At 53.7% G+C, this 22,012-nt stretch overlaps 2 protein-coding genes across 10 annotated transcripts in view; one reads left to right on the plus strand and one right to left on the minus strand.

Moving 5' to 3' along the window:
- Positions 1–3,106: 3,106 nt before the first annotated feature.
- On the minus strand, positions 3,107–13,882 carry CTU1 (cytosolic thiouridylase subunit 1). Its single transcript, XM_025367678.1, has 3 exons — positions 13,829–13,882; positions 9,536–10,064; positions 3,107–4,626 (listed from the first exon to the last, which is right to left on the minus strand). Exons 2-3 carry the CDS (start codon positions 10,041–10,043, stop codon positions 4,088–4,090), a joined length of 1,047 nt encoding a protein of 348 aa, XP_025223463.1. The 5' UTR covers positions 10,044–10,064; positions 13,829–13,882; the 3' UTR covers positions 3,107–4,087.
- Positions 13,883–18,579: 4,697 nt separating this feature from the next.
- Positions 18,580–22,012, plus strand: part of SIGLEC9 (sialic acid binding Ig like lectin 9) — a 19,372-nt gene continuing 15,939 nt past the window's right edge. For 2 of the 9 annotated variants that reach the window (XM_025367033.1, XM_025367032.1), the window contains exons 1-5: positions 18,580–19,102; positions 19,305–19,583; positions 19,787–19,834; positions 20,688–20,945; positions 21,607–21,694. In XM_025367033.1, the coding sequence (XP_025222818.1) occupies positions 18,667–19,102; positions 19,305–19,583; positions 19,787–19,834; positions 20,688–20,945; positions 21,607–21,694 (1,109 nt within the window). In that variant the 5' untranslated portion in view covers positions 18,580–18,666. Of the gene's footprint in view, positions 19,103–19,304; positions 19,584–19,786; positions 19,835–20,687; positions 20,958–21,500; positions 21,518–21,606; positions 21,695–22,012 lie in introns of all 9 variants that reach the window. The other 7 variants (XR_003116866.1, XM_025367038.1, XM_025367030.1 and 4 more) reach the window with 6 other exon arrangements.

Consider the following 22,012-nt stretch of genomic DNA (forward strand, 5'->3'; position numbering starts at 1 on the left):
GCCCGGCTAATTTTTTGTATTTTTAGTAAAGACGGGGTTTCAGCGTGTTAGCCAGGATGGTCTCAATCTCCTGACCTCATGATTCTCCCGCCTGGGGCTCCCAAAGTGCTGGGATTACAGGCGTGAGCCACTGCGCCTGACTATTTTTATTTTATTTTATTTTGTTTTGTTTTGTTTTGTTTTGTTTTTTGAGACGGAGCCTGGCTCTGTCGCCCAGGCTGGAGTGCAGTGGCCAGATCTCCAGATCACGGTTCACTGCAACCTCCGCCTCCAGGGCTCAAGCCTCAGCCTCCTGGGTGACTGGGATTACAGGCACCCGCCAGCCCGCCTGGCTAATTTTTTGTATTTTTTTGTATTTTTAGTAAAGGCAGGGTTCCACCTCGAACTCCTGACCTCAAGTGATCTGCCTGCTTCAGCTCCCAAAGTGCTGGGATTTCAGGTGTGAGCCACCGCATCCAGTACCCCAGCTCTTCAGAGTAACCCATAAGCAAGGCTGCAAGCCCAGGCTAAGAGGGATGGCAAGCACTCACTAAATGCCAGGCGCTCTTCTAAGCACTGGTATGTATTCATTAACAATAACCACAGGGCAGAAGTACCATTCCTCCCCACACTGTACAGCCGAGGAACCTGCTCAAGGTCACACAGTTCGCCGGGCAGAGTTTGACTCTGAACTCAGGCAGTCTGGGTCTAAGAAGCACATTGCAAACCTCCGCAGTCCAGTGGGGCGCCCACGAGTCCCATGTGGCGGCTGAACTGTGGGGAGTCTGGATTGAGATGGGTTGGAAGTGTAACATACACACTGAATTTCGAACACTCTATATGAAAAAACATGTATAAAACATCTCGCGGCTGGGCATGGTGGCTCAAGCCTGTAATCCCAGCACTTTGGGAGGCCGAGGCGGGTGGATCACAAGGTCAGGAGATGGAGACCATCCTGGCTAACACGGTGAAACCCCATCTCTACTAAAAATACAAAAAATTAACCGGGTGTGGTGGCGGACGCCTGTAGTCCCAGCTACTCGGGAGGCTGAGGGAGGAGAACGGCGTGAACTCGGGAGGCGGAGCTTGCCGAGATTACACGAAGATTAGGCCACTGCACTCCAGCCTGGGCGACAGAGCCAGACTCCATCTCAAACAAAACAAAACAAAACAAAACTCACTTAAGTTTTAACATACTGATTATATATTAAAATTATAATTTTTGTATAAGTGGGTCAAATAAATTTATTTAAATGTCACTTGTGTCCCTTCTCTAAAAATACGGCTATGAGAAGATTTTAAATTATACATACGGTTTGCATTTTCAATTGGAGAGTGCCTTAAACCACAAAAGAAATCTAACCCACTGCCCACCCCCCCATGCAGGGGGAGAAATACCGACGAACAGAAGGGAAGCGGTCCCTTGCCCAAAGCCACATGGTAAATCCCTGGCACATCAGCAATAGGAACCTAGGTCCCCTGGCTTCCAGCAGGCAGCCCAGCCAAAGTGTCCAGAGCCCCAGCTCCTTTGCTGATTTGCTGCAGTGTGGCCCCGGGCAACTTACTTCACCTCTCTGGGTTGTAAGTTCATCCTTCATAAAATTGGTGCTGAAGGAACCAACCCAAATGCCCATCAATCAATGAGTGGATAAAGAAACTGTGGTATATATATATGATGGAATACTACTCGGCCATACAAAGGAATGAATTAACAGCATTTGCAATGACCAGGATGAGATTGGAGACTATTATTCTAAGTGAAGTAACTCAGGAATGGAAAGCCAAACATCCTATGTTCTCACTGATATGTGGGAGCTAAGCTATGAGGATGCAAAGGCATAAGAATGATACAGTGGACTTTGGGGATTTGGGGGGAAGAGTGGGAGGGGGACGAGGGATAAAAGACAACAAATACGGTGCAGTGTATACTGCTCGGGTGATGGGTGCACCAGGATCTCACAAATCACCACTAAAGAACTTATTCATGCAACCAAATACCACCTGTACCCCAATAACTTATGGAAAAATAAAATAATATTAAAAAATAAAAAATAAACTTTTTCCTTCTACATACCAGTTAAAAAAACATTGTTGCTGAAAACCCATTCCTCATGTCACTGAGCTAATGAGGAAGGTAGGCACACTTGGCACCAGGACTGGCACACAAGCGTCATCCTATGCAATTGATCTTGATCATCTTGCACCCCCTACAGCTCATTCTCCTCATAGCAGTTGGAGTAACTTTTAGGAAATGGAAATCAGACCCACTGCTGGAACCAAAGCCCTCCAAAGACCTGCCATCACTCTTAAAACACAAGTCTTTCTTGCCAACAGAAGACCATGCATGGCCCATCCCTGCTTACCGGCTCATTTCATCTCTTGCTATTCTCCTCCTCACCCTCTCTGTTCCCGCCACAGTGGACTTGCTGTTCCCTGCACTTGCAAGCTGATTCCCACCTCTGGGCTTTTGCACTGGCAGTTCCCTCCACCAGGAAAGCTCTTCCCCCAAATGGCTCAAAGCTTTGTTCTTTTGCTTCTGCAGGTCTGTGCATAACGTCACGTCCTCTAAGGCCCTTCCTTCCCTGACCCCTATGGCTACGAGTTCTTTCTGTCTCTCATCATTTTTTTTTTATTTGTAGCATTCATCACTATCTGACATTACATATTGATGTGCTTACTGTCCATTTCCCCCAGACTGAACTTCATGAGGGCAGGGACTTGTCTCCTGCTCACTGCCATGTTCCTAGAACCCAGAGGAGTGCCTGATGCAAAGGATGTGCTCATACACATGTGTTGAGTGAATCCCTGCCCTCCAGCCCAAGTCTGGGTGGCCACACAGTGAGGACAGGACTGAGAAGCAGGGGTTTGGGAAAATACCATGCCCAGGGTTGGGAGATGGGAGAAGAGAATTGAGAAGCCTTCCAGGAGGACCCTGGAGGATCTGAGCAGAGCGATGGGAAGAAGGGGCATTTCTGACAAGAAGCCAGCCCAACAAGTCCTGGAGGTGGGACTGAGAGCACCATCTCCCTAGGAAGCTTGAGATTCTCACAATCTCCCCGTACCTACAGGACAGCAACCCTGAAGCCCAGCGCCCCCTGGTGGGCAGACAGTAACATGAACGACCAAGTCCAAGTGGTCACCATTTATTGAGCACCTCAACTTCTCTGATCTTCCACTTCCTCCCAATGGTGCCTTGATGCGGGGAGATCGGGGGGGGGGGGGGGAGGGGGGCTGACTCCATTTTCAGAGGAGAAATGGGAGATGAAAGAGGCTAAGTCACCGACAGGCTCACAACCCTGCTTCCAGAGTCCAAGGTTTGGGGAACCCATCCAGCCCCTCCTCACCCGTGACAGAGATACCAGGAGAGATTCGGGAGGGGTGGGGTGGGGGAGGGCCAATTCCACGATCTTCGATCCTCGAGAGCTTTGGAGGGAGCCCTCGGTGTGACCCCTTCCGACTGGGTGTCTTAGGGCCATTTACCACTTCAGGCTACAGCCAGTGAGGCCGTGGTGGAGACGAAATGAAGGTGCAGCGTGCACTGCACACGAAGCGTTGGAAGGGAGGCATCGTGATGGGGGCTGTGAATGGCGTGTGTCCATCAAGTCATGTCACTCTGCTTACCCCACTGTGGGCAAACAGGAAACATCAGGTCAAGACCCTCCTGAGCGCACCCAGAACCAGCAGAGGCACTGGGCAGGAGGCCCCAACAAACCTCCACTCGCTCAGGAATCACAAGGTGTTCAGTCCCCTCCTCCCTGAGACCCAGGAGTCCACGATCCCAGGTCCTCCTTCCTCAACCACAGATGATGCCTGGGGTCCCTAGCACCACTTCTTCTAGGCCTAGTCCTGGCCCTCTCCTCTCTCAGACCCAGGATGGTCCCCCAGCCCCCTCCTCCCTCAGAGCCAGAAGCCCAACTCGAAAGCCGTCCTCCCTGAGACCCCAAAGTCTGGGGTCCTAGCTTCTTCAGGGTTTCAGGTCAACAGGCCGCCATCTCCTTCCCAACCCCACATGGAAGGCCCGGTAAGGTAACAGGTTTATTCACAGTGTCATTTACAGGCAGCCCCCACCCGGGGGGGGGGTCAGATCCCGGCGGGAGGCCCGAAGTCGCTAGAAGGTGGGGACGGCCTTGGAGGTGGGGGCCCGGGCCGGATCCCCGGGTGTCCCCGGCATCGCCTCCTCGTCCAGCCCCCGGCGGCCCTTGCCGATGGCCAGGCGGGGCCGGCCACGGTTCAGGCCGTCCAGGAGTGCGCAGGCCTGGCAGAGCGCGCGACTGGCCAGGGCCCCACAGCGGGAGCAGGCGCCGGGGCGCGGGGGCCGCGCGGCCGGGGCCAGCGCCAGGCGCTCGGCCGAGTGCACGAGGTCCAGCACCGCCGACGGCCGCGCCGCCTCCAGCCGCTTGAGCAGGTCCCGGGCGTGACCACGGAAGGCCTCGGGCGCGTAGACGCACTCCTCGGAGAAGTAGTCCAGGCGGCGGAAGTGCGCGTACAGCACCACCTCCTTCTGCGAGGCGAACTGCAGCGGGCGGCAGCGCGGCAGGGCGCCCCCTTCGCCCGGAGAGCCCAGGCCCCCGCCCCGGGCCAGCCGCCCCGCGTCGCCCCGCAGGAAGTTCATGAGCACGGTCTCCGCCATGTCGTCGGCGTTGTGACCTGGTGGGGAGAGACGGGAGCGGGTGAGGTGGGGCGCGGAGGGCGCTGCTGGTCAGGGACCCCCCCACCGGGGAACCAAGGGTCCACCAGGACCCAGAGAGAGACTGGGAGGAGAGACCCACGGAGACCCAGGGCACAGTGTGGCCGCCAGGACCCAGAGAGAGACGGCGAGAGGGAGAGCAAGCCATGGAGACAGACCCCCGAACAACGTGCGACAGCCAGGATCCAGGGACAGGGAGTGGGAGAGAGAGCCATGGAGACCCCTGGGGCACTGTGGGCAACCAGGACCCAGAGAGAGACGGGGAGGCGGAGAGCGAGCCATGGAGACCCCCCCGGGAACCGTGAAGCAGCCAGGTGCAGGCTGGAGGTGGGCACAACAAAAAATCAAAGAGAAACATAAGCTCCCCTGGCGCAACATGGGGGTGCCCTCATGTACCACCCGCCTACTGCATAGTGGACCTTATGCTAGTTGCCCTTTCATATAGGAAGTAAAAGTGCATTATGCTGCTAATAACCTTATCAGCCTCAGTTAAAACCGCAATTCAAACTGTACACAAAAATCAGAATGGCGTTTAAGGCACTTAACCAAGATTCTCAAGAGAGATGCTGGGGTAGGCAGGCTGCGCTCTCCCCCACCGCCTAGGGAGTCCATGGCCTAATTCTGGGAACCTGTTAGTATGTTTGGTTGCAGGGCAAAGGGGAATTACGGTTGCAAGTTGAATTGGGGCTGCTAATCAGCTGACTTTACAACAGGGACAGTCTGGTGCGTTATCCAGGCGCGCTCAAGGGAATCACAAAGACCCTTAGAGTGGAGGAGGGAGGCAGAAAAGGGAGAGATAGGACCATGGAGACCTTTGAACATAGTGGGCAGCCAGGACCCAGAGAGAGATAGGGAGGGGAAGCCTGAGCTATGGCGCCCCTCTGGGTACCATAGGACAGCCAGGACCCAGAGACCGGGAGAGGGAGACTGGGCCATGGAGACCCCTGGGCACTGTGGTGTAGCCAGGTGGTGGCTGGAGGTGCACACAGCAGGAATCGAGAGGGGAACATATACAAGCTCCCTGGGGAACTTGGGGATACCTCATTTGCCACCCGCCGACTGCATATGGGGGTGTGAGGGCAGAAGTAAGGTTAGAGTGATGGAGACCTATCATCCTTGGCTTTGAAAACGGAGGAAGAGCTGGGCACAGTGGCTCATGCCTGTAATCCTAGCACTTTGAGAGGCCGAGGGAGAATCACCTGAGGCCAGGAGTTCAAGACCAGCCTGGCCAACATGGCGAAACCCCCATCTCTACCAAAAATACAAAAATTAGCAGGGTATAGTGGCAGGCACCTGTAACCCCAGCTACTCAGGAGGCTGAGGCATGAGAATCTCTTGAACCTGGGAGGCGGAGGTTGCAGCGAGCCGAGATCGTGCCACTGCACTCCAGCCTGGGCTCCAGAGCAAGACTCTTTCTCAAAAGAAAAAAAGAAAAGAAAAGAAAAGAAAATGGAGGAAGGGACCAGCCAGGAATGTGGGCAGCCTCTGGAAGCTGGAAAAGGCAAGAAAATGGACCCCCTTGCCCCAGAGCCTCCAGGAGAAACGCAGCACTGTTGAGATTTTGATTTTAGCCTGGTGAGACTTCCCAGACTTCTGATTTCCAGAACTGCAAGATAATAAATCTGTGTTGTTTAAAGCTGTGAAATTTGAAGTAATTTGTTACAGCAGCCAGAGAAAACAAATGATTCTTGACACAGAGCCTCTGACAACACAGACTGTAGTTTTTTATGGTTTTTTTTCATTTTGTTTTATTGTGTGTGTGTGTGTGTTTGAGACAGGGTGTCGCTTTAGTGCCCAGGCTGGAGTACAGTGCCACGATCTCAGCTCACTGCAACCTCCGTCTCTAGGGCTTAAGTGATTCCCCCCACCTCAGCCGCCAGAGTAGCTGGGACCACAGGTGTGTGCCACCATACCCAGCTAATTTTTGTATTTCTGTATAGATGCAGTTTCTCCATATGTTGGCCAGGCTGGTCTTGAACTCCTGAGCTCAAGTGATCCACCTGCCTCGGCCTCCCAAAGTGGCTGGGATTACTGGCATAAGCCACCACCCCTATAATAACTGCAGTGTTTTTGTGTTATCTTTGTTTAGAAATAACAGTGAGAAAAAAATAATAAAAATAAAAAAATAATTTAAAAAAAAAGAAATAACAGTGAGAAATATGGTCACCATGAAATTGAAGCTATACTTGTTCTGTGTCTTGTCAAGTTGTACTTGAGTCTGTATCAGTGGTTCTCAATCTAGGATGATTCTGCCCTCCTTCCCTCCCCCAAAGACATTTGACAACGGCTGGAGACATTTCTGGTTGTCAGGTTGGGGGTGGGGCACTACTATTAAATAGCATCTAGTCGGTAGAGGTCAGGGATGCTGCTAAAATCCTGTAAGGCAGAAGATAGCTCCCTAATGACAAATTATCTGGCCCCAAATATCAATAGGGCCCAAGTTGAGAGGCCCTGATCTATATGGTAAAAATCCCCCAAGAACTTGGCTCTAATTGTGTTTGTAGTAATGGTTACCTTCCAAAGACCTGCCGAGCCCTGTGACCTTGAGATCAGGCATGTTTGCAAACGACATCTGGGTAAATGTTTATTGATTTAAAGTTGTAAACCACATTAACTAGGGGAGACTGGATTTGCTCCACACCTTGTCATGACAAACCCACTTAAGAGCTCCCGATTTTGTAATAATTATTACAACAATTATTATACTATGCCTTTGAAAATGGAGTACATAAACAAAGGGTAAAAATCACCTTTCAAGTTAGGGATTTTTCTGGAAGCCTTCATTACTTTTAGAAGTACAATTGTTCTATCAAATTAACTTTAAAACCCGAGACAGTCTCTCATTCTCTTTTTCTGGCTCTGTCACTCAGGCTAGTGCAATCTCAGTGGTGCAATCTCAGCTCACTGCAACCTCCGCCTCCCGGGTTCAAGCAATTCTCCTGCCTCAGCCTCCCAAGTAGCTGGGATTACAGGCACCTGCCACCACGCTTGGCTAAATTTCGTAGTGTTAGTAGAGATGGGGTTTCACCATGTTGGCCAGGCTGGTCTCGAACTCTTGACCTTGTGATCCGCCTGCCTCAGCCTCCCAAAGTGCTGGGATTACAGGTGTGAGCCACTGTGCCCAGCTCAAGCGTTTCATTCTTTCCATACACTGCCTGTTCTTCTATGGAAAGGATTATTCTTCCCATTTTCAATCACAGAAATCTAGGGATTTCTCCAAAGTTACTCAGGAAGGAAAGGGCCACACCAGTGAATGAAGCTCAGTAAGCATTCCCCAGAGCCAGTGACCCTAGCGTGGTGGCAGACAACAGACTCAGAACTACTTTTGCCTTCCTATCCTTTGAGTGTGCTGATTCTCTCCAGCTATCATCTCTCACCACCATGACCGCAGCTGGCTTCCCACTGACTGGTCTCCTTGCCTTTGTCCCTGCCCCTCCAACCCAGGTTCCTCACCATGGTATGGGTGAGCTTTTCAAAGTGAAGCTCTCTTCATGTCACTTTTACTGGTTCCACCACAGCCTACAGGGTAAGGCCTGACCTCTTCCACCTCTCCAGCCTCCCCTGCCCTTGCTTTCTGGGCTCCAGCCACACTAGACTTCTTAGGGCAGCCCAGATTGGCTTTTCACAGACCAATAACCGCTCCCCAATTCTTACCCCCTTTACCTCTTCACCGTGAGCCTTCAGATTTCAAAATAGTTCCTTGACCCCACTCCTTCCATGCCATAGGATTCTCTGTGTGTACACATAGTCCATAACATGTCCATGCACGGTCAATAACATGTATAGTGTTTATAATCTTGTACCCAATAACCATGCAAAGGTAGAAACTTGTGCATAACTGTATTCTTAGCCCTAGCCCGACAACGATGATGATAATAGCATGTATAAAATGTGTAATCTATACTATATCATACAGGTTATGTAACATAACTATAATATAGATAACATTATACTTCTACTGACTCATCTAATTGTCATAACAAGTTTATGAGCTGGGTACCATTCATAGTCCTGTTTTAGGGATGGGGTGAACAGGAGTACAGAGTGGTTAAGAACTTTGGTATGGCCACAGTTGGGATCCGGCATATCGCAGAAACTTAGCATCTGTTTGTTGAAGGAATGGATGAAAGAGAGAGAATAAACAAGTTTGGGAGGCCGAGGCGGGTGGATCATGAGGTCAGGAGATCGAGATCATCCTGGCTAACACGGTGAAACCGCGTCTTTACTAAAAATACAAAAAATTAGCCGGGCGAGGTGGCAGGCACCTGTAGCTCCAGCTACCTGGGAGGCTGAGCCAGGAGAATAGCGTGAACCCGGGAGGCGGAGCTTGCAGTGAGCGGAGATCGCGCCACTGCACTCCAGCCAGGGAGACGGAGCGAGACTGTCTCAAAAAAAAAAAAAAAAAAAAAAGTATCAAAGAGGAGAGGCCAACCAAGAAAAGGAATTAAGAGATGGAGATACTTTTTAGAGACACAGCTGGATTCTGAAAGGTGAAGCGTAAGAGATCAAGCATGTTAGAAACACTTAAAAATAAGTAAAGAACCAGAGATCTAATATCCAGAGACTTTCACCTCCCACCCCTTTGGCAATCTGTGCAGACCAAGACGGTGGCCAAGACCCAGAAGCTTTTGTGATCACTGCCTGGCCCCTCTTTCTCCCCAGCATCTTGAACCTTCAAAGGTCCCCAGCCCCAAACTGGAGCATGCGCACTTCCGCATCTCCTTATGGGGATCCTCCAGTTAAGCCACCAGGGTCTCCTCGCCCGCATCTGGAGCATGCGCCTGAGTCCCCTTCCAGGCCCCGCCTCCTCGCCCGTGCATGCGCCCCACTGCCTCCCAGAGTGCCGCTCTGCGCCACGCCTGTACTCACCTGTCACGATGTGCGTGGCTCCCACGCGGCGCGCCCCTTCCTCCAGCGCCCGGCGCCGCAGCACTCCACAGAAGGTGCAGCAGGAGCGGCTGCGGCCGGAGCCGGCTGTGCTGCGGGCCACGGCGTCCATCGTCCAGCCCCCGAAGAGGTCTTCGTAGGCCACGACCGTGAGCGGCAGCTCCCAACGCGCCGCCTGGCGCCGCACGGCCGCCAGCGCCGCGTCCCGGTAGCCACCGATGCCCTCGTCGACGGCCACGAGCTGCAGTGAGATGCCCAGGCGCGGCGTCAGTGCGCGCAGCACGTGCGCCAGCACGGTGGAGTCCTTGCCGCCCGAGGCGCCCACCGCCACCACCGCGCCCGGCGGCAGCAGGCGGCCGGCGAGCACCGTGTGCAGCACCTCGGCCTCGAAGGCGGCGCAGAAGCAGGCACCGCACAGCGCTTGGCCCGAGCGCGGACGGCGGAGGGCGGCGCGTGAGGCATGGCAGGAGGCGCACGGCGGTGCGGGCATTGCGGGAGGGGTCGGCTTCTCCTAGACAGGGAGAGAGAGGAGGTGAGTTACACGTGGATTCCGGATTGCAGGGTCCTTGCCTTCGGGGAGATTGGCTGGATTGCACCTCTGCCCGGAATAGACCAGGGAGACGCGTGCGGGAGTGGGGTAGCTTCTTCTAGCGCTGGGGACAGAATGGTTATAATCAGGTCCTACTGTAAGGAAGCCGCTGCCTTAGGCAAGGCTTCTTGGATTGCACCCATTATGCACGAAGAGAAGTAGCTTAAGCTGGCTTCATGGGTAAAGAGAGGGAGCGACGAGCAGGTTATACCCAGGATTAGGTTGTATCCTGTCCAGAGGAATGAGGGTGTATATTAGGGACCATTTGTCACAACCTCCAGGGAGGCCACCCTTGTTACAGCCCTGATCAGAAGGACAAGGTAGATATCATTGGCCTGGGCCACCAGGGCTGTTAAGAGCGCTTGGGAGGTGAGGGGTTTATAACTGTAAGGGCAGAGAGAGGCCAGGGGACTGAAGCTGTATTCAGGGGGAGATGGAAAACAGGAAAGGCCAATTGATTTCGCTTTGTAGGATGGGATACGCTCTCCAGGAATGGGTTCTGATTGCATCCTATGAAAGGCAGGGTGATCACCTTCTCCAGGGAACACACAGGCAGCCTGGATCACACCTCTCGGGAGACCAGCTGGGGTTGCACCTGTTTTGAGGGTGAGAGAATGTGTGGGCCTCCAAGATTGAACTCAACCCTGCTCTGGTATCAGAATCCCCCACAAGCTTCTGTGGCCTCATTAAGACATGGATCGGCCCATCTTTGACCTTCATCTGTTATCTTTCCTACCTCATCCTTCCCCACCCAGCCAAGACTCCAACCCTTCAGTCAAATCTTGGTCCTGCCTGCCTGGTGAACCCATAAAAACTCCCCAGGCTCAGTTCCCCTCCCCAAGCCACCATCACCTCCAGCCTGGACTACTGCAGTCACCTCCTTGCCATTCAGAGCAGGTCACGCTGCTTCTAGGATTTACCACAATGGGTGGAATTATTTTATGTGACTATATATTTACCATCTCTAACTTCTATGAGGACAGAGACCAGTGCGGCTCAGATGTCTAATAGGCATCTCAAAACCCAAATTCCTGATTCCTCTAACCTAACGGGCTTCTCCTGGAGTACAGGGCAGCTCCATCCTTCCAGCTGCTCAGGCCAGAAGCTTTGGGGTCCAGGACCCTGGACTGCTCTTCCTCTCACTACACTTGTTATGCTCCCAGTGGGTGGCACCAAATTGCAAGGCTAAGTCCACACCTTTTCAAACTCCAGGTACCTAAAGGAAATTTAGCACATCCTGTTTGAATGTAACTTCAAAACAGCCAAACACAGGACCTTCTCCACAGCAGCACCCTAGTCTGGTCTGTCTCTCTCCTGGACGGTTGCCTGGGACTCCTCACAGGTCTCCTACTCCCGCCTCGCCTCCTCTACAAACATTGCTTCACAGAACAGCCAGTGGGATCGTGCCCTGAACCTTCTCAGCATCCTCCTCTGGATCCCATCTCAGTTTAGTATAATAACTGCTAATGGCCGATGAGGCCCTACACGTCTGATTCCTTGTTTCTCTGACCTCCTGTCCTTCAGCCTTTATGGCGTTTACTCTGACACCTGAGGAAGGCTCCTCTCCAGATGTTTGCACTGGCTCTCCCCTCTGCCCTGAGTACTCTTCCCTGCCACTGGGCCCAAGAAGCAGCCCTCAGGACCCATCTGCAGTGACCATCAGGCACATCTGTCACAGCTGAGCAGCAACGCTTGGAATCTTTCCTCCCCCCACTTTTGACTCATTCATTCTGTGCTCCTGGATTTCCTGCTCAATTCTCTTTTGGGGAGGCCTCTTCATGTCCTTAGGTCCTGCCTAGCACCCATCTCTTTCCATTCTTTTTGAGATTTAAATTTTTTATTTTTTTATTTTTTGAGATGGAGTCTTGTTCTGTCACCCAGGCTGGAGTGCAGTGGCACTATCTCGGCTCACTGCAACCTCTGCCTCCCAGGGTCAAGCGTTTCTCCTGCTTCAGCCTCCCGAGTAGCTGGGACTACAGGCGTGCATCACCATGCCTGGCTAATTTTTTTTTTTTTTTTTTGTATTTTTAGTAGAGATGGGGTTTCACCATGTTGGCTAGGCTGGTCTTGAAGTCCTGGCCTCAAGTGAGCCACCTGACTCGGCCTCCCAAAGTGCTGAGATTACAGGTGTGAGCCACTGTGCCCAACCTCTTTCCATTCTTGTGAGCGCCTATGAATCATGATATTCAGATGTCCCTCTGGCTGGTCCTCCACATGGCTGCATCACCTTTCAGATGTTCAGACCCTAAGTGCCCAGAAAACCTTCCTCAAAAGGCAGAAACCTGTTCTTGCCCATCTGTTCCCTCTCTTCTGAGAGCAGCCACCACTTTTCATCCAGCACATCTGCAGGACAGGACATAATGTCACCCTGGACTAATCTCTCCTCATCCCCTAAATCTACAGTCACCCAGTCCTGGGGGTCCACGTCCTGAGGAAGGGAGACCCTTGCAGGGGACAAGGCTGCACAAGTGAGCAGAGCCTAATAGGCCATGATGTGGAATTTTAGGTTTATTCAGGAGGAGATGGGAGCCATGGGAGGTTTTTGAAGAGGGAAGAGGTACGATCTCACATGTTTTAAAAGGATTCCTAGACTGGGCAACATAGCGAGACCCCATCTCTAAAAACAATAAACAAATTAGCTGCTCCTGGTGGTGCAGGCCTGTAGTCCCAGCTACTCAGGAGGCCAAAGTAGGAGGATCACTTGAGCCCAGGAGGTCAAGGCTGCAGTGAGCCATGATTTGCACCACTGCACTCCAGCTTGGGTGATAGAGTGAGACCTTGTCTCAAATTAAAAAAAAAAGTGGGATTCGTTTGGCTGCTGTGTGGTGAGGACTGTTGTAAGGGACAAGGACAGAAGGCTGGAGGTCAGCACACGAGACAGGAGTGGTGGCAGTAGAGGTGGGAAGAAATGAAATTTCAGATCTACTTTGAAGGTGGAGCCCATAGGACATGTCTAAGACTGATTGGGGACTGGGGCAATGACGAGAGAAAGTGATGAAAGGTAACTTTGAGGTTCTGGTCTGAGCACTGGAGGGATGATGGGGCCATTTTGTGAGGGGAGAAGACCAGTAATTCCATTTGGACACGTCAGGTTTGACATGCATGTTAAGCGTCTTCCCTCAAAGACTTTATGGACCCCAGTCACTGAGTCGAGCGCCTCCACGAGGGCCCCCAGAACTGCACGTATGTAGCTCCATACGGGCCCTGATCCTGACTAGCTTCACTAGTGACAGGTCTGCCTCTCTGCTTCTTCAAGGCAGGGACAGGGTTGGTCTGGTGCCCTCTCCCCCGCTGCCTTGCGCAGGGTCGGTGCTCAGTAAATATCTGTAGGATCAGGGAATAATAAATGCTCCCAGAAGAGCGGCCGCGGACCCTAGGGATGCCTCTGGATTGCAGCCTTATCAAAAGGACAGATAATGTGTGGCATGGGGGCGGGGACAGGCATATAGGGACATAGGGGCGGGGGCAAGCAGATGGTCTTATCCTGTCTTGGGGAAGGGGGTGGCCCGGTAAGAGACAGGCCGGACCGCAGCGTCCAAAGTGGGAATCCTGGCTACAAGGCCTCAGGGACACAGGCCCTGGGAAATCAGAGGCGTCTTACGCTCGAGATACCCCCAACCCTCCCACGGCACCGCAACAAAGAGCCGGGGTCCACATGCTGACCCACGGCAGGAGGAAGTACTCACCCGGGCAGAACTCAGTGCTGGGACGCCCACACTGCCCACCACGCGGAAGCCTGGCACGGAAGTGACTCAGAGACTACCACTCCCATGAGGTCTTGGGGCTTTCTTGCCTAGAACTCCCAGAAGCCCATGCGACAGGGCCGCTGGATGCGCCTGCGGCTCCGGGATCCCGCTTGGCCTACAACTCCCAGAAACACTTGCATTGCTCTTTCCGCTGCTCCCAAAGTACGCTACCCTCTGTTTACTTTCTCCTCCTGCGCGCGGGCGCAGGGAGCTGCGGAGCCGCGTCTACTGTTGTCATGGCAGCGCGCTGTCACCAGCAGGTTGCTGGATGGGCGAAGTAGTTGTATTCTAATTAACTGGTTTTGTGGGATTATTATAGGATTTTAAGGGGATTATAGGGCCTGTGATTTCTGCCCTTTGAGGCGGGGTTGCGGGTGGGAATTGAAGGTGAAACTGCAGGGGTTGGTCGCTAGTGTGAAAGGCGCAGATGGCGCATCCGCAGAGCAGACTTCGAGGATTGGAGCGGAACTCCGCGCGCACGCGTGGGCGGTCGTGAGGCGTGTGCTGGAGACCCAGACTCTAAACATCTAAACAGAAGGATCCAAAGATCTTTCTCACCTAACCCAGGAGCCCAGACGCTCAGAGACTCAGACCCTTGAGACTAAGGGCATTAAATACGCAGACCCCTGGCACCAAAGCACCTGAGAGAACCAGTAGACCTGGAGACTACCGTCTGCACCCTAGAGATACAGGGATCTGGAGGCCTCCACCCTCCCCACAAGGCCCAAGGGCCTTGAAGTCCCCGGAGACTCAAATGCCGGGGCACAAGGAGTCTAAGGACTCAGATATCTGATATCCTTGAGACCCGGGTCCCCAAACCTAAGTCCTCAAAAAAACTGAGGCTTTGAGCTCTGTCTCGATGCCTCCCCTACTTTCTGCCCCTTGATCCTCGTCTTATGCATGGCGTCTCTCTTCCCCCATTTACCCCATTTGGGATGCAGCACTTCCTGCAAATGTCACCCTTTTCACCCACGCTGTAACTTCACTTCCTGAACAATGTCTCCCATCATGCCCTCCTTGCTTAGTCCCCTCCCCTCCATCGGCATGACCAGGTCCTTTGCTGTCTTTTTTTTTTTTGAAGATGAAATTTCACTCTTGTCATCTAGGCTGGAGTGCAGTGGCAGGATCTTGGCTCACTGCAACCTCCGCCTCCTGGGTTCAAGTGATTCTCCTGCCTCAGCCTTCCAAGTAGCTGGGATTACAGGCACGTGCCACCATGCCTGGCTAATTTTTGTACCTTTAACAGAGACAGGGTTTCACCATGTTGGTCAGGCTGATCTCAAACTCCTGACCTCAGATGATCCACCCGCCTCGGCCTCCCAAAGTGCTGAGATTACAGATGTGAGCCACTGTACCCAGCCCCTTTGCTGTCTTGATCATTGCTCCATGCCCCTCCCCAGCTTCCTATCTTCCCTCCATGCTGTGCCCCTGACAGCACAAGCCAAGAAAGACCTTCCTGCACTCAGTACTAGCCCCACCCCTTCCTGGCCCACCCCTGAGACTCCTCGGCACCCTCAGTCCAAGCTCCTCAGCTGGTCATGCCCCAACACCTCCACATCCCCTTGGAAGACCCCAGATATATGTGCAGGTCCCTTCATTTGCCAGACTGTTTCAGAGCCTTTGCACATCCCTCGTCCTTCACTTGTGATGCCCGTCCATTATGCGTCAATATGACCCGCTCCCCCTTCCAATCTCAGTTCAGCCTCCTTCCCTCCAGGGTCTGTCAGCTAGTGTGGACTCCGGGATTTGTGTATATAAGAGCATGAGCCGGGCCAGGCTTGGTGGCTCACGCCTGTAATCCCAGCACTTTGGGACGCTAAGGCGGGCAGATCACGAGGTCAGGAGTTCGAGACCAGCCTGACCAACGTGGTGAAATCCCATCTCTACTAAAAATACAAAAGTTAACCTGGCATGGTGGGACGTGCCTGTAATCCCTGCTACCCAGGAGGCTGAGGTAGGAGAATTGCTTGAACCTGGAAGGCAGAGATCGCAGTGAGCCGAGATCGCGCTACTGCACTCCAGCCTGGGAGACAGAGCAAGACTCGGCCTCAAAAAAAAAACAAAAAGAGCGTGAGTCAAACCGTCGTGTGTCTTCTGTTTAATTCTGAATGGGAGGTAAGGGATAAACTGACCTCTCAGCACCACCCTTCCTGCTTTCTCTGCTTTTTTCATCCAGCCCCAAAGACACTGAACAATGGCACATCACAGCCTGTCCTGGAGGGAGAGTCCCCGTGGTCTGTGTGGCTGACAGCAGCCCGCCTCCCCACCCTGCCCCGCTGAGCGGGTCCTGAGAGGGAAGAACACCAAATTCCTCCCAGCTCTCAGCACCCGGGGGCCTGGAGCTGCCTCACATAGGGGCTGGGATGGAGGAGAATTGACCTGTTGGGCTCATCACCCACTGCGATCTCAGCACATTTCCCTGAGCCTCTGAGCAGAGTGAGTTGCAGGACGGGTGCTGGGGCAGGCAGCCTGGTTGGGTGTTTGGGCTGTCACAGGGGTGGAGGCCTGGAAACAGAATCTCATACTCTTCTACCCTTTCCCAGGAAGCCCCTCTGGTTGCAAATGTGTGAGTGAAAAGGCCTCCGGGCCCCCGGTTCTCACCTGATCAGGCGCCCTCATGGGCACTGGCTTCCCTCTCCCACCCCCATGGCCTCACCTGGGGCTACTACTCCAGGTGAGCAGGCCTGCTCTTCTCTAGGGAAGCTGAGGGATTGGCCCCCGAGTTCCAGGTGGGGCTGAGCTGTCCTGTCCCACCTGAGTTAGAATTGAAGTGGCCGATGCTAATCTGAGGCCCGTGTTGGCTCTGCAGGTGCGCAGGCCTTCAGGGGAGCAGGGCTGAGAGGCCTGACTGAGCCCCTCCTGCTCAAGATAGAACTCAGATGTGGACACCCAGCCCTGCGGGACAGATGCAGGACATCACTGTCAGTCATGGCTCGGCCCTTCTGCCCACTGAGATGCTGCAACTTCCCCTCCTGGGAGGGAGTGATTGGGCAAACATGGGGGCCTGCAGTACTCCCGGCAACATGCACAGATGATAAAACTACATAGCAAAGCATGGAGACCAGGCCGGGCGCAGCGGCTCATGCCTGTAATCCCAGCACTTTGGGAGGCCGAGATGGGCAGATCACAAGGTCAGGAGATCGAGACCATGCTGGCTAACACAGTGAAACCCTGTCTCTACTGAAAATACAAAAAAACTAGCCGGGCGAGGTGGCGGGCGCCTGTAGTCCCAGCTACTCGGGAGGCTGAGGCAGGAGAATGGTGTGAACCCAGGAGGCGGAGTTTGCAGTGAGCCGAGATCGTGCCACTGCACTCCAGCCTGGGCGACTGAGCCAGACTCTGTCTCAAAAAAAAAAAAAAAGAAAGAAAGAAAGAAAAGCCTGGAGACCATTAGCGTTAAAGTGAGGCTGGGGCTCCTTCAGTAGAAAGTGGGGGTGTGGCTGACAGGAAGTGGGGTAACAAAGGGGAGGTGCTGCGGTGTCCCCAGTGTTCTGTTTCTCTAAGTGTGTTCATATGTGTAAACGACTAAGATTTTTTTTCTTGGGGGGAAGATATTTTTATCTATATGGCTTATATTTCTCCCAAAACTATTTCTAGAAAACTGACATTGGTCTAAGGAGGCTCCACCACACAGGATACTCCCAGTTCCTCCCAGCCCAGCCACACAATTACAAAAAATCTTCTGTTGAATTCAGGGACACGTTTCTTCTGTCATGAAATCCTGCCCGTCGCTGAGGGTGGACGCCCCAGGGCTGGTGTCCTCGCTCCACATCTCCTGTTCACCTGGACCCCCGGGAGCAGAGCCTGCAGAAGCAAAGCCCTGGGGCCAGCAGACCCCTTGTGTTCTGGAGTAACCAGGGAAGTGTGGCTGAGCGAGACATCGGTGGTGAAGAAATCCTTCGTGGCGCTGAGACAGCAGTGAGGGAAGGAGAAGTATCTTCCCTTTTGAAATCTGCCCCTTCCCTTCTGGATTTCCTCCCTTCCAAACCCCACAGTACAACAATCACAGTCTTAGTTTCCCAGACCTCCTGCGAGTCAGGCTCTCCTCTGTGTCCTTGGCGTGTATCAACAGGCGAAATCCTCACCTCCACAGCCCCGTGTCCCTCTGCTCGGTCCCCCTGAGACTGAACCCCCGACCTAGGGGAGAGTGACCCCATCCTGCCTGTGCCCCCCACTGAAGCTCCTGCTATGGACAGCTCAGAAGTCAGGAGCCTCAGTGTCTCTCTGCACAGTGACTCCTTGGGGACAGTGTCCGGCTCTGCTGTGTTGACCTCATTGTGCAGAAAGGGGGTGCCCACCTCGTACCTGCTGGCAGGGGGAATGAGAGGCTGCCTGCTCACCCCACCTGCACCCCTGTCTCTCATGGCCCCGAGTCCCACCTCTGAGCTACACAGACATCCACAGCCTGTGACTCAGGGGTCTGGCCAGATGGGACTCATTTTCACCCTGCAGAAAATGTCACCTAAGGGGAAGAGCATTGAGAGTCAGGCAGGAAGTGGGGTGGGCCCTGCATGGGGTGGGAATCTGGGCGAGTCTGTCTCCTGCTCTGGCCTCAGGGGCCCAGGAGTGAACATGGGGTAGTGGACGGTGGATCTCCCAGGGCTGACCCAGGCCTGACAGTGTCTGTGTGTGAAGTTCCTCCTCTGGGGAGGTCACTGTTCTGACCTCACCCCTGTCTTCCTGTGGGGCCTCCTGTAAGTCTTGAGCTCTCACTTCCTGAGAGAAGAGCCCTGAGGAACAGACATTCCCTGGCGGCCCTGGCACCTCCAACCCCAGACATGCTGCTGCTGCTGCTGCTGCTGCCCCTGCTCTGGGGGAGGGAGAGGGTGGAGGGACAGAGGAATAACCGGAAGGATTACCCACTGACGATGCAGGAGTCTGTGACGGTGCAGCAGGGCCTGTGTGTCCATGTGCTTTGCTCCTTCTCCTACCCCTGGTATGGCTGGACTTACTCTGACCCAGTTCATGGCTACTGGTTCCGGGCAGGGGCCCGTACAGACCGGGATGCTCCAGTGGCCACAAACAACCCAGCTCGGGCAGTGTGGGAGGAGACTCGGGACCGATTCCACCTCCTTGGGGACCCACAGACCAAGAATTGCACCCTGAGCATCAGAGACGCCAGAAGCAGTGATGCAGGGACGTACTTCTTTCGTGTGGAGAGAGGAAAGACAAAATGGAATTATAAGGATGTCCCGCTCTCTGTGCATGTGACAGGTAAGGCATGGGCTCCAGGAGAGGCCACAGGGAAAGGTCACGGGGGCGGCAGGGAAAGGCTGGGATGGGGCCCCTGCCCCGGGAGAGGGCTGAGGGTGAAGTGAGTTGGGCTCAGGGCAGGAGCTGGACCAGAGCCTGAGTTCCCCCCAGGGCTGCACCATGGATCCTCCGTCCTGATCCTGAGTCCCCCTCTCTTCACCAGCCCTGACACACAGGCCCAACATCCTCATCCCAGGCACCCTAGAGTCCGGCTGCCCCCAGAATCTGACCTGCTCTGTGCCCTGGGCCTGTGAGCAGGGGACACCCCCTATGATCTCCTGGATGGGGACCTCCGTGTCTCCCCTGGACCCCTCCACCACCCGCTCCTCGGTGCTCACCCTCATCCCACAGCCCCAGGACCACGGCACCAGCCTCACCTGTCAGGTGACCTTCCCTGGGGCCAGTGTGACCACGAACAAGACCATCCACCTCAACGTGTCCTGTGAGTGCTGGGCCAGGACGCCTGGGTCCCTGATGGGGTGAGCGTCAAGCCTGGACACAGGGTGCTGGGTCCCGGAATCTGGGCTGGTTGTGGGGTCAGGAGGACAATGGCTCTGTCTTCCCTGTTTATGCGGCTCCTGGGGACAGACAGGGCCAGTGTTCCCAGCCCACAGTGATGCAGGTCTCCATGTCTTTCTGTCCCAGACCCCCCTCAGAACTTGACCATGGCTGTCTTCCAAGGAAATGACACAGGTAGGATGGAGCCCCCTCCCTGGGGCTGGAGGTGCAGGGCCTTCAGGTCAGGATGGGGCTGGGTTATTCCTCAACCTGAACTCACTTTGGGAAACAGAGATGCCCTTGTGGGTGAACTCAGGGCCCCTCTGTGTCCTTAGGCCCCAAGGCCGCCTGTTCCCATCCTCCCATCACCACTCTTGGACCCCCCACACACACACCTCCCTTCGGCCTCAAACAAGAACAGGGTGGCATTCACACAGCAGGGCCAGGCTCTGAGGTTCCTTCTCATGCATCTCCTGAATACACCTCCACCGTTACCTGTTTATTTCCGATAGTTCTGATATAAGTACTTCTGGACAGGTGATAAATGCCCATGGGCAAAAATTCAAATTGCAGAGCAGAGTCTGTCCTCCGATGCCTGCCCCCTACCCAGAACCAGCCGCTGTCCATCCAGGCTGCCCTGAGCCTTGTTGTGTGCACCTGGAGGATCAGAGGTGGTTTGGCATCCGTAGTGAGACGGTCCGCACCCTCCTCTAGGGCTGTGTGTGATTCCGCGGCACGGATGGACTCTGATTTTGTGGCATCTCCTAATGGAAGATCATGGCACTCATTTTATCCTATGGCAGGAACACGGCAATGAACAATCTTGTATCTACTTCCACAGGAATATCTAAGTCTGTGGGTTAAGTTCCTAAAAGCAAAATGTAGCTATGTTATATGTTCACATTCCCGACAGTGAGTGGTGGAAGTGCATGTGTCTGGAACTTCAGTCTATGTCTGCGTGTCAGTTGCTGTCATCAGTCTCTTTCTGTATCCTTTCTTTTTCTCCAGATCTGTGTACTTCTCTGACCCTCTGTCTCTTTTTCTATAGTATCCACAGTCCTGGGAAATGGCTCATCTGTTTCAGTCCCAGAGGGCCCGTCTCTGCGCCTGGTCTGTGCAGTTGACAGCAATCCGCCTGCCAGGCTGAGCCTGAGCTGGGGAGGCCTGACCCTGTGCCCTTCACAGCCCTCAAACCCGGGGGTGCTGGAGCTGCCTCGGGTGCACCTGAAGGATGAAGAGGAATTCACCTGCAGAGCTCAGAACCTTCTGGGCTCTCAGCAGGTCTCCCTGAACGTCTCCCTGCAGAGTGAGTGCACCGGTGTGCTGGGGAGGGGCTGGAGGAGGAAAACACACCTTCTCCACCCTCAGTGACCACTGAGTGGCCCCCTGACCTTCAGAGAGGAGCTCCGCTCTGGTCTGTGCTCAGCTGTGAGCACTTTCCTGGGACCCACAGCACTACCGTCCTCTTCCTGTCAGGGAAGGGTTGTGGGGTGGGGAGAGGGCAGGAGTAGATCTCAGAGGGGAGAAGATGGGGCCTGGACAGGTGTGTTTAGGGAGACAAGCGCCTTTCTTTGCAGGGCTGAACTGGAGTCACACAACTGAGGTACTTGCCTTGAGCATCAAATTAAAAAAAAAAAGAAAAAGCCCAACAAGTTAGCAATCAAATGAAATCATACAGCAATGCAATCATCTTTTAAAAACAGTAAAAATTGAATGCAAAACAAATTCATTGATGGATAAAATATTAACATCGTAAAGAAAAAAAAAAAAGGAATGGCTGGCACTTGCATGCCTCACTGGCCTCAGGAAGAGTCTCTCCATGTCCTTCTCTCTCTCATTTCTGTTCTTTGTGTCTGGGAAGGGGAAGTGGAAATAGACGTATAGGACCCTACAGGAAGTGGGAGGAGGAGGAGAAGAGACCCAATTCTCTGTGATATATCACAAAAATAACTCCAATCTGTCAACAGGTAAAGCCACATCAGGAGTGACTCAGGGGGCAGTCGGAGCTGGAGCCACAGCCCTGGTCTTCCTGTCCTTCTGCGTCATCTTCGTTGTGTGAGCATGGACCTTAGGAAGGGAGGGAGAGCCCTGGGGAAGGGCGGGCTGGGAGCTGGATCCCTGAAGCCAGAGCTGGAGGGACCCGGATGGGTCAAGAGCTCGGGGCAAGAAGGAGGTCACAGGTTCATGGTGAGAATTCCATGTGGGCCTGTGTTTGAGGAGCTTTGAGTCTGTGGCAAACCTTGGTACCCACTGTCCAGGAGAAGAGAGTCTCTATTCTCAGCCTTGGGGTCTCTAAGACTGCACCACTGCTTTCCCACCTCAGTCACCCCTGCAGTCTCTTTTTTTTTTTTTTTTTTTTTTTTTTTTTTTTTT

This window comes from Theropithecus gelada, chromosome 19 (assembly GCF_003255815.1).
Source record: "Theropithecus gelada isolate Dixy chromosome 19, Tgel_1.0, whole genome shotgun sequence".
In the NCBI taxonomy this organism is placed as follows: domain Eukaryota; kingdom Metazoa; phylum Chordata; class Mammalia; order Primates; family Cercopithecidae; genus Theropithecus; species Theropithecus gelada.

Excerpts from the sequence above, each read along its gene's own strand:
- CTU1 (XM_025367678.1), bottom strand. The coding sequence starts at position 10,043 with ATGCCCGCACCGCCGTGCGCCTCCTGCCATGCCTCACGCGCCGCCCTC. Across the intron at positions 4,627-9,535 it reads AGCCACGCACATCGTGACAG|GTCACAACGCCGACGACATG; the intron begins GTGAGTACAGGC and ends TCTCCCCACCAG.